The following is a 12,206-nucleotide window of genomic DNA, read 5'->3' on the forward strand; positions in this document are numbered from 1 at the left end:
TCTCCATCTTCTTCATTTTCAGCTCCATCTTCCTTGGCTTGGTCTCCATGACTCGCTTCTTGACCGATGTACCTGATTGAACACAAGGTATTGCATGAAGTAGCATGCCATCAAATGATGTATCAAATGCATACGTGGAAATGAGCGAATTCACCTCTTGGTGTATGGCTTGGGCTCGAGCTCGTGTCATTGGGCCACGAGGAGGGCTTGTCGGTCTTGATGTAGTGTCGTCCTTGGGTAGGGCTACATCACTTCACGTTCATCCACCTCCCCGCGAACCCCCCTTCGCAATCACACTCCCACGGGTCAATTCGTGAGATCGGGCAACCCACACGGACTCAGCCCGCATCATGGACTCATCGTCGGACACGGCCGCCGGGAGGACAAAACCCTAGTCGCCTAGGGGAAAAACAACATTGCTCTCTCCCGTGGTCTCCAAGCTCATTCAGTTGTTGGTATAGTTCTTGGGGAAATTCTACTTTTACCACGCTAGTTTTTGCCTATTTTTTCCACTATATTTCGGCATTTGGTATTTTCCGTTGGTCGTGGTTATGCATTGTTTTTCCCTTTGCGGGCAAAAATAAAATAAAAATGGTGACATTTATTTTCCTTGTTATTTTGTTATTGTTGTTTCGCCTTTTCTTTTGTGTCCCTCAGTTGGGACATGGGCAAAATCAAAATGTTAAAATTTAGAGTGAGAAAAACAAATGGCCAATAAGTAGTGTGGCAAAATAACTCGTCCGAAAAATAGTCATAAATATTTTCGATCCCAAACCCGTGTCTCCATGTTTTTCTCCCCAGTCCCGAGTCCGGAGTCATCGTGTATCCCGCTCCTCCTGATCCCGGGATGTCCTTGCCGAGACCTCGACGTCGGCCGCTATGACTTCCACCTCCTCCTGGTTCTCCGGCATCACTCGCGCCGTATCCGGCAATCCCACCTCCTCCTCAGCCATGCCTCCCGCCGGTGGCGTCGCTTCTGCCCCCGCCTCCCTCCCCGACGCTCCCGCCGCCGTGGGCGGCAAGGGTGGCGTTGTTGCCTCTGTAGCCACCGCAGGCGCAGGCGCGCGCAAGAAGCAGCTCCAGGGCTCTCTGTTCAAGTATGGGCCCAAGTCCGCTCAGGTACGGTCCTATCGCTCTCTCATCTGTGAAGCCTCTCGTCGTCGCTTTCGGCGGCGATCTAGGGGGCGCAGCGTGGGAATTATGCGGGATCTTCCCCAGTTCGAGATGCGCGATCTCCCCTTTGGACTTGGAGTATCTTGCTTTTGCTCGTGGGGCTCAACGTCTCACTGATCGTGTGGTTCTTCGAGTCTAGTAGAAAAAGGAAGGTTGTTTCACGACCACAAAGACTGGTGATTTTGCTTTAGAGGGTTGCTTTTGGCGCCCCCAACTGGTCATTATGTTGTTTTTTCTGAACTAATTTCTTTTGCTGATGTTGCACGGGTGTGCCTTTTCTTGATTGTCTCTTAGTCTCTTTGTTATTTGCCGTGGTAGAAAGCCTACTCGGTATACAATGTAGAACCTGGAAGCCTATGCTGCTTTTCTTGTGCTTATCTATTCTTCCTTTTATCTTAAAAATATGTGATGACTAGGTTATTATTCCAGTACAATGCTTTGTGTTCATTATTTTAGTAATTGACGCAAGGGCCGCAATGAGGTGATCAGCCACATAATACATTTAGCTTTCTCTATATTCGGACTGCTATATTAGATGATGAACTCGATGGTGATGTCGATGAATATGGTGGAAGATAACTTGTTTGATGCTGTCGGTCTCTCTCGATTGATCCCTGCAGCCAATGCAACAACCCTGCAAGATATTCGCAACTCCACACATTTGCGCAAGTAGCTATCGACCACGAAGCAGTTAAATTGCAATCTTCTAATCCCCAATGAAACAACAAATCACACAAACTTCAGTAGCATAAAAATCCATATCGAAACGAATTGCAGAGTGTATAATTTCAGAGAGTTGCAATATGTCTGGAAACTAGGGTTTTGTTTAAGCATGGTCTAAACCTAATTTGGGAATGTCCCATGGACTTCTATGTAGACGTTCCGGACGACAAGGGGTCGAAATAGTTGGATACGAACCGACCCAGAATGGGTTTCGGTCGGACTGGCTCGCAGGCTGGGCTGCAATGCCGTAGGGGTACGGCGGTAGTACCGCAGCTCATGGGCGGCAGTGTCGCTGGGGTTGGCGGCGGCAGTGCCGCTGGCTTCGGGCGACAGTTCCGCTGCCTGTGGCGGCAGCGCCGCTAGTGATGTGGCGGCAGTGCAGCTGGGACCTTCCTCTGACGCGCTTGCCTCCCTCTCCTCCTCCGCGCATCCGTGGAATGTCTTCACGTCCATCACCTTGTGTAGCTCCTCTTCTTCCCGTGCAACGCTGGAATCTCCCTTGTACCTGATCATACATAGATGCAAAGACTTAGGTAGTATAAAGTTCTCAACATGTACATCAGCGGTATCGTTTAGGAGTGAATTCACATGTTGTTCTAGTAGCTTCACACGAGCCCTTGTAATGGGTCCAATCCTAACTTCATTGGACTTGAGGTTCACAGCAACATCTTGATCATCATGAAGTGGCAAAGATAGTAGTTTAGTAGGGATGTCCTCATCATATATTGGCGGTCACAACCTTCAAGAAGATAAATCCTGTACAATGGAGATCTGGTAGGGGATAAAAGACTGGTTGTAAACATCCTGCAGATGGTGAATACCTTTTTTGATATCTGGCAATGTCTACTTGAAGTCCCTCGGAAGCTTTTATTTTTTTATATTACACTATCTTATTTTCAATTATACCTGAATTTTCTTTGAACAATAAATTATTTAGGTTTCTCGATACCCCTCATCATATTCTGATTTGAATTATTGCACAAAAGACTCCATAGGTTGTGTGACGTTTTTTCTTAATGCTGCAGCGTTTGTGCAATGAGTAAGTTTATCTCCCCTCTTGCAGGTTGCATTCCGAACGGGTGATTTTAACCATCAGGTGATATTCATTGGTGGTTTGACAGATGGTCTCTTAGCAACTGAGTAAGTTACTTTTTTTAAAAAAATTCTCACGTACACTCAGCCGCTCTTATTAGTTATAATTTTGTTAAATATTTATCGTAGTATTCACCCTCTGAAACATTTACCCCCAAAATGATAACATATCGGTGATTGGAAGTTTGGCACACGTATGAACTTTCCCAAATCTGGAAATAATGCAGGGACCTAAAATTTCCACATAATGAAGTCACTAAGAGATATACAGATTATGAATATGCTTTGAGCTCTTGAGCTTCGAACTAAATTCCAATTCCTGCATTGTTCCCAGTTGTTGACTTATGAGTATATTACAATGTGGAGGCATTCTAACAAAATCATTGGCTACAAGGGTAGCAGCCAGCAATACCATGTTGTCATTGGCTCCATGTCAATTGTTAAGTGTGGATACATCCTTATAATTGGAAACACTGTTCTTCTAATTTTGCTTTCTTCCTTGTGTTTTACTCTGTTCACCTCTGTTAGTCTTGGTAGCGATAAATATATGATTTTGTTTTCTTAATTAGTAATTCCACTGCTGTCTGTCGCTGCCTGGCAAGCATAGTCATGTTATGCTAGGCTGTATTGGTTCTGTTAGTGTTGGTGTAGAGCTGGCTTAAAATCATGTCATTTCAGAAGTATGTTTCAGCGTATTAATAATTATCGTCGCTGATAACTGCACCTCAAGGTCTCAACTGAACTATTCAATGCAATGGGCAAACTACCGTTGAATTCTGTCTTTGTTGGTCATTTTGAGGATTCAATAAGCTTAGCATCCTTTACTTATCTCTTGGATGATTGGATCATGGCATGTATGGTATATTTGATAGTTGGCCTTTCAAAACTGGCCTGATCTAAATGCTGCCTTCTAACTACTAAAAATTCTTTGTTTGATGTTTACATTGTCTAAACTTTTGATGCAAAGTAGGTGTTGCTCAGGGTGCTAGAAATTCCAAGCATCGCACATGGTATCCCTTGCCTAACCAAACAAAATTATTAAAATAAACGTTTGTCTCAAAGGACAGAAATCTCTTGGAGTGAGACCGCCTCAAAACCACGACAAAGGTGTTCGATAATTTAGGCATGTCTGACTTATCTGTTTTATTTAGGTGGGTGTTCGATAATTTAGGCATGTCTGACTTATCTGTTTTATTTAGGTGTTAGAAAATTTAACCTTGAATATTTAGGTATAGATTGAATTTGGATTTTATAGTGCTAATTCATTTCTAAAATTTAACAGCTACTTGGAACCACTGTCAGTTGCATTGGAGGTTGAGAAATGGTCACTTGTCCAACCATTACTTTCTTCATCCTATATTGGATACGGAATTTCCAGCTTGGAGCAAGTATGTTATTTAATCATAACACCAGCTTGTTCATCCTTATACCAAATAGAAGAGTATGCAGCATATCAGTTAATAGACGAATAGCATTGAGAGGTTCGTATGATTGCATGATAAAAGAGTATCTGTGGCTGTGAAGAATAGGCTGCGTGTTCTAAAACCTTTTGTTGCTCGTGTAGTATTCGGATATTATTAATTGCATTTGGAATCATGTGAAGGAGTTGCTTCTTAAGTTATGCACAACATGTTTTTGCTTTAAAGTTAATTCGTTATAGCAAAATTTAAGACTAAAAACATTGTCTATAAAAGAATTGAATTACAAGGTTGACTTAAACAATTTGCATGCATGCATCTAAGTAACACCAGCTTGTTCATCCTTATACCAAATAGAAGAGTATGCAGCATATCAGTTAATAGACGAAGAGGTTCTTATGATTGCATGATAAAAGAGTATCTGTGGCTGTGAAGAATAGGCTGCGTGTTCTAAAACCTTTTGTTACTCGTGTAGTATTCGGATATTATTAATTGCATTTTGAATCATGTGAAGGAGTTGCTTCTTAAGTTATGCACAACATGTTTTTGCTTTAAAGTTAATTCGTTATAGCAAAATTTAAGACTACAAACATTGTCTAAAAAAGAATTGAATTACAAGGTTGACTTAAACAATTTGCATGCATCTAAATAACTGGAAAAAGCGTAAAGTATTTTGAGCCAATGCCAGGATTTAGTGCACACAATTTTAAATACTTTGGCAATGCTGGGTAACATGGGCCTACTTATGAGCTGTTTCTTAAAATAGTAAAAGTATATACATAATGCAATTACATGCAGTATGCTCAAGGACTTGTCTGCTATTCCCTTTGTCCCAATTTATGTGGTGTCCTCGTATTTTGTGATTTAACTTTAACCATTGATGATGATTAGACCAATATATGATTAATGTGAATTGAAAATTATACCATTGGAATTTATGTTCTTATACGATTCATTGGTATGATTTTCGTGGCATATAGCCCATGTTTCATTGGTCAAACTGAATGTTAAACTGGAACCCACCTGAAGTGTGATGGAGGGAATATTTCTAGAATATGGGTTGAATATGAATTTCAGTAGAACCCTAGGCAGGAAATTTGAAAAAAATGGGAAGTGTGAACCTTAGGTAGAATGTTCCATGGTCTTGTTTGCAGTAGAAGATGTCTTTGTATGTGTTTCTACCTTTTATTTCATATTCCTGGAAGTTGATTGATGACTGAAGTATTCTTTATGTTAAATAAACTTTATATGACAGTTTTTTTTATTTTTATTTTGAGGGAAAACTTTATATGACAGTTATGTTGGTGACGGACTGCATCATTCATCAAACCTTCTGATTTACCTTTTACCTTTTTTTGTGCAATATATCTATACCTAATAATAAAGGGAGAAGTGTTTCCCTGGTTTTGTTCGTTTGTTTCGGTTGTCTGTCCTATGTTTCTTTCACCCGGTCCTTCTTTGTCTGTCGATCGCTAGAGTTGAGTTCGGAGCGGTGGCCACTCCTCCATCCGTATGTGAGAAGAATTCTGTTCTTAGCCAGAGCCGATCAACGGGCATGTTTCTAGCGCCCACGCCCTGGTTCCATTATATAAACGTCACATCGAGGGCAAAGGTGAGATCAAGGAAACATGATTCCTTGGCCACCACGAAAAATACACAAATACTTGCCCTATAATCCTCCATTATCGATCGAATAAGCAAATTTTGAAGCCATGGCGGTTATTGGATTTCTCCTCCCCCTGGCGAGATTTCAGCGACGGCCACAATGAGCCGCTGTGGTGATGCGCTCCCTACGGAGTAGGGGGGCGATCCTGGTCGTGCAAGAGTCCACGGGCGACCCAGCGGTCCAGCCGAAGCGCGCATCCTGAATCGACGGTGTGAGGTATGCCAAGCTGCGACTCAACGACCGCATCCTAGAAACACAATGGAGATTAAAGAAGTGCGCAGCAGCCGTTCGTGTGTGTACGCCCTCTTTGGTTATCGATTCATCCATCATGACTACACATGACGAATCAAGTCCATCAATTGATTGAGGATGACAATCTAGGTGTTGCTGCTGCTACTAACCAAACAGTTTATGGTTGACCTCAGCTTGGCTGCAGCTTTCCAAGAGCATGATAGAAGTTCAGTCCAGCTGCCGGCGAGGGAACGTGTCCAAGTTTGCCCCAGGCAGCACATAGGTGCTGGCGAGGTTTGCGACGTTGGCCTACAGGTCGCAGGCTCTTCCGACCATGGTGTCTGCTTTCACCCCAATCAACTTCACGGCGGTGACGTTGTGCCGACAGGCTAGACCAGGAGGGAGAACAGGAGGTCGACACGTCCTTGGTCGCTTCCACGAACAGCACACGCTGCGCCTTGGTTTTAACCTGAAGCTTCAGGCAATCAGGCTCATCGGCGACACACGCTGTATTGATTAGTACTTCTGATGGATTATCTTGGAGTGTGAATTGGAGCTCAGCTCACCCTTGGTTAAGACTTCAGAAACTAGTCGTCACTACCAGATCTCTCGCAATGGAAGATCAGTGATTCTGTGACTCTACCCTATGTTGTGTAGAACAGCTGTCATCCGGTTTAGCTTGTCCGTGTTGCAGCAGCAATGCCAACAGTATTGCAGTCTAGAATTCACAACTCCAGGCCCTGGCGTGGTGCAACAATTGACAAGCACGCCGACCGCATGCGAGCGTAGTTATTTCTGCTTGTCTGATGGATGGTGAGGCCGTGAGGGCCATGCATCCGAATCTGGCAATGCATTATGCCTGCATCGATGGGCTTGTAGTAAGTTGTATTGTCCTGTTTCTACTTCTCCTTTAGAAACGGTTGTTCTCTTTCTTTAATTGATCAAATGCTGGTTCTCTATTATCCAAGTGCCAATGAATATATACGGGAATATAATTCTTTAATAGACCTCCTGAGTGAATGTCTGCTAAATCATGTCTTTTCAGTTTATTATGTAGTTGTAAGTTGCTGACAATTTCTACAATTTCGGACATGTATGAAACCCTTTGGCTGACACTCCTCACTGTCTCATATAACTGAGAAAAGCATTCCAAGTTGTTCCTTGAAGGTTATTGAAAATGATTGAGTCAGAGAACCATACAGATTACCCATACATATTTAAAAGTTATTGCGTCATATCGAAAATTTCCTAGAGACTACTAAACTATCCTTTTGCACTAGAATAAGGAATACATTTTATTACGGAAGTCAATATTTGTACAAATCCACCTCTTATTTTCTCCGCACATGATCCCTTTCAATCTTCCAACGCCGCCAAGCTTGCGACCTTGCTGTCTTCGTCAATCCGCCACTACCAACCAGCGCCCTATTCCTCGAGTACGAAGGCCCACCGGTACTCTCATAAGGGCTCCTAAACTGAGTCGTATTTGTTTCTTCTGGTGCAACGCGCGGGCACTTTTGCTAGTATTCCTTATATATATCACCAATTTTGTTGTGTGACTTAGGAATTTTTGAATGATTTTTTTCCTTTCCTTATCGCCGTTTCTTGTTTCTTGATTTATTGTATATATTGATTGCATTTTGTATTTTGCAAGGACGCATTGGAACTTGATCAGCTCATTAGCTACTTGATAAATAAAGAAAATTCTGAAGGAGTAATATTGCTCGGTCACAGCACTGGTTGCCAGGTATGCTGTGACAACTTCACTAACATACTGCACTATTCTACGGTCTCCGATGTGAAATAATATAGACACTTCTATGGATGTCAGGATATCGTGCATTACATGCGGACAAACTTTGCATGTTCCAAAGCTGTTTCCGGGGTAATTTTGCAGGTATTTCCTCCTGCCCATATTCTTGTACTTGAAGTGTCGTGTAAGGATAACTTTATTATTCTGAATGTAATGTATCACATGCAATTTGCACCCCTAATGACAGAATCAACTGGTCAACTTTGTAACGGCATTGATAAGAAACTGTTTTTTGAAATTAATTTAACGGCTTAATGCTATTTTGATACAACTTCTATGATAATCTGCTCCTTAGGCCCCAGTAAGTGACAGGGAGTATAGGGCAACTCTTCCAGAAACAGCAGAAATGATAGACCTGGCAGCGAAAATGATCAGTGAGGGCCGTGGAATGGATTTAATGCCGAGAGAAGCAAATTCAGATGCTCCAATTACTGCATACAGGTACCGATTTCACGCTCAAATTACACACATAAATAGTTACAGTACTGCGCACAAGTACTTCTGTTTTGATCAAGGTTCAAGAAAGCGTTATGCGTAATCGGTGCGGTGACCTTCCGGTTAGCGCTTCAGCGTGCATAAGCGGCGCTTTTCCCCTCTTTTTTCTGCTTTTTTCTGCTTAAGCGCTTATGCAATCGATGCGGAAGGCCTCCGCATTACGCTTTAGCGCGCATAAGCGATGCTTTTTTCCGCTTTCCCGAACCTTGGTTTTGATGATAGTTATAATTGTCATGCTCAAAAACTGCGTAGAGTTAGATGAGGAGTATAATGTGGAGTATACTATGAGTCTATGACTGATCATGTTATATTTAGGGCATGCCCTATGCGGAAATAAGCCCAGCCATGAGGGCCTTATGCCAGCTAATCTACATTAGGGCTGACCTCGCTAAAGGGTAACATCAGCCTTGTGGCTTGGTAACAGGGAATAGAAAATGAAATGTCTATTTCCTACCTACTCCAACTACCACAGCACAAGAAAGACAACTAGAGAGGATGTTGCTGCGGTCATTGCAATCGCCGTCGGTACCCGGAGGAGCACTGCAGGGATCACTGGATCTTACGACCCGGGGCCTAGTCAAGCAGCAGTGACTGAAGCAAAGGCCTTGCTGGCATAGTGCTAGGCCTGAAGATGTCTGCAAGCTCCTCTCTCCCTCACCACTGCAAGCTTGGTCCCAGAAGATGGCCAGAGCAGCAGCGTGGAACAAGCAGAATCTAATGGATGTAAAAGCTGGAGAATCAGCCAGATGATGCAGCAGTTTAAGGATTTCCCCAGTGGCAGGAGCTGCAGAGCTTCTTGAAAATGATGAAAACGAGCCACCAAAATAACTGGTACTTGAACCTCCAGGGTGCTTGAGAGGAAGGTCACCTCGAACAGTAGTACAGTATATGGCTCCACATTTTCATTCTTGGAATAATAGGTGCAACGAAGACAGCCACCACATGCACCTATAGAAGTTGCAGCAGAAACTGAAGCACCACCCGCCTGAAATGACAGACATGGTGGCAGATAAGCATGGTGAAGTCAGGGAGTAGACACCATGCCTGACGAAGCACATGAATAAGACATCATTGCACCATTTATTTTTCCTGGTTTACAATGTGAAGGATCTAAAAACTGCTGTCTCCTAAAAGAAACAAAGTGCTTGCCCTCTGAGAGGGGTAGAGATCGTGACCAGCTAAGCGGGTGGGAAACTGGTAGCAGGGCCCACCTTTCAAGCTGCAGCTCGAGGATGCCACATCCCTTCAGGCTCCAAAAGGAGAATCTGGCGAAACATCCCTTCAGGCTCCAAAAGCAGAGTCTGGCGAAACTGTCCTGGTCCTGCTCAAGGAGAGTCGGAGGCTGGACGGCACTCGGAATGAGGGCAGGGTCCGCTGTGTCCTGGTCCCGCGCAAGGAGAGGCTGGACATCACTCGGAGTGTCATGTTGATGAATTAAGAGTGTCAGTCCAAGGTTGAGTACTTCTTGTTGGTTCCATGACCATGCGACATGAAAAATGTATCAAGATCTTAGAAAGCTAAGCAACATGTGGATAAAAGATGAAACGGTTGTCAACATTGAAACTCGAGCCTGGAGAACAAACACCCAATGACTAAATTACAGTGTACCAAACATAGTTTCCTAGAATTTTTTCATGCAATATATCCTTTTGTTGGATATGTTTTATCTTATTGGGTGTATCTGGCAGCATATCTGCTTGTATTGTTTGATAGTTGATGTGATCTTCATAAGGATTTTTTCCATTCAGTTCCATTCTAATGCATAGATACAAAATGTGTAGGTTCCACTCCCTTTGCGCATACATGGGTGATGATGACATGTTCAGTTCTGATCTTAGCGAAGACCAGCTGAGGCAGAGACTTGGTCATATGTCAATCACTCAGTGCCAGGTATAATTCCTCTTTTCTAGTTGGCCATGTTAAATCACTTAATAACATCCATTTCTTGAGTGATTTCATTGCCCAGGAATGATGATAGGTATGATGTGCAGGATTTTCATTCCCTTCTGATGGCAGGGAACACCTTGTCATTCTTTCATGGTCCTTTGACCTTAATTTGATGCTGATCAACAGTTTTCACCATTCATAGGTTTTCGCAAAAAAAAAAAAAAATTAAAGAACATGACACCCTATGAAATTACCCCTATGAAATTACACAATCTGTATGTCACTGACTTGTTATGTACGATGACATTATCTGGGGCTTCAAATCACCTGACTTGTTGATAGATAAACAACACAAATATAGACATAGTGCTGTCTTTGAAACGCTTCACGAGTTATGGATAAGAAGTCTCTTCAGAATAACAACTAGTCATCTGCTAAAGAAACATTTCACCAAGTACTGAACATTAGATTATCTTGCAAAGTTGGATGCTTCCATTTATATTGGTATCAGGTACATGTACAGATTCCTAAGATGAAGGTACATTTAAGATAATTGAAATTAAGCTGCATCTGGATGAAAACAGTTATGAGCCAGCATAACATATATCTGATAAATTGATTCATGGGCTCACTGCATGATGTCAATTTTAGTGTGCACTGCAAAGTGCAAGCAATGACTTACTTTTCTTCGTGTCGTTTGTGGGCATTATGAACTTAGTTCAGTTTCTGACTTCCTGTGGCTGCTGAATTTTCTAACTTCCAAGTGTTTTGTCTGCAGGTTATTTTCTCAATGGGGGATGAGTATGTCCCAGAATATGTCAATAAGGAGGCACTCATAGACAGGTAGAAACCCAAATTGAGCAAATGGGGATTCAGTATGATATCATACTCAAGTTGCATGTTTCACTGCAGACTATGTTGGGCACTCGGAGGTGCAGAGAAAGTTCAAATAGAATGGGGAGACCATGCCCTCTCCAACAGGGTGCAAGAGGCAGTTCGGGCCATTTTAGATTTTGTTAAGAGGGAGGGGCCCAAAGGATGGGACGATCCATGGAGCTAGAAATAGCAAGTCATATGCAACTAGTCGATCTTTACCCCGTAAAATATATTTTTTGCAGTTTTTTCTGATTTATTTACATGGTCCAGTGTTCTGTGTATAATATTCTGATTAATTTAATTTTATCACCTCAACCCTTGTCTTATACAACTTGATTCTCTATCCTGTTAATGTGTGAACATTAAGGCACACTATCTGAAAGCTGCAAATCGTAGTGCTAGTATTTCTCAAATGTTGTTGTTTGTTGAGTCGCCATGATCTTGTAGATAAATACAGGTGCCACAGTTCATCATGAATAAATGCATTAAATGCAATGTCACCACGTGCAATTTTATATGTTAATACAGCGTGACGGGGTTGTGTGTCATATCTGGTGTATGCGCTGCGTAATTGTAAGTGCTCAAGTATATTGGGTTGTGAGCCCATTGCTTTGTGAGTGCATTGGGGCCTCACTGGGTCTAGATTCATGATAGCAACATGTCCGTACCAATCCCAGTTCTGTGCAAAACCTGCACGTGTTGAGATTCCTGATATGAGCGTGGGGATGATTTTGGTAACCGTGGCCGTGGGTCCTCTCCGAAAATGGATTTTCCCAAGTTCGAGGGGGATAATCCTAGGGTTTGGCAGCAAGATTGCGAAAGCGAAACCTAT

The 12,206-nt window shown here is 42.7% G+C and overlaps 1 protein-coding gene across 1 annotated transcript; it reads left to right on the forward strand.

Annotated features, from left to right (window-relative positions):
• The first annotated feature begins 774 nt into the window (after positions 1 to 774).
• LOC127333436 (UPF0613 protein PB24D3.06c) lies at positions 775 to 11,689 on the forward strand. The gene is made up of 9 exons (XM_051359823.1): positions 775 to 1,119; positions 2,960 to 3,036; positions 4,271 to 4,376; positions 7,958 to 8,050; positions 8,135 to 8,200; positions 8,412 to 8,557; positions 10,393 to 10,501; positions 11,277 to 11,341; positions 11,411 to 11,689. Exons 1-9 carry the CDS (start codon positions 880 to 882, stop codon positions 11,556 to 11,558), a joined length of 1,050 nt encoding a protein of 349 aa, XP_051215783.1. The 5' UTR covers positions 775 to 879; the 3' UTR covers positions 11,559 to 11,689.
• Positions 11,690 to 12,206: the final 517 nt, after the last annotated feature.

Source organism: Lolium perenne, chromosome 2 (genome assembly GCF_019359855.2).
Source record: "Lolium perenne isolate Kyuss_39 chromosome 2, Kyuss_2.0, whole genome shotgun sequence".
NCBI lineage: Eukaryota > Viridiplantae > Streptophyta > Magnoliopsida > Poales > Poaceae > Lolium > Lolium perenne.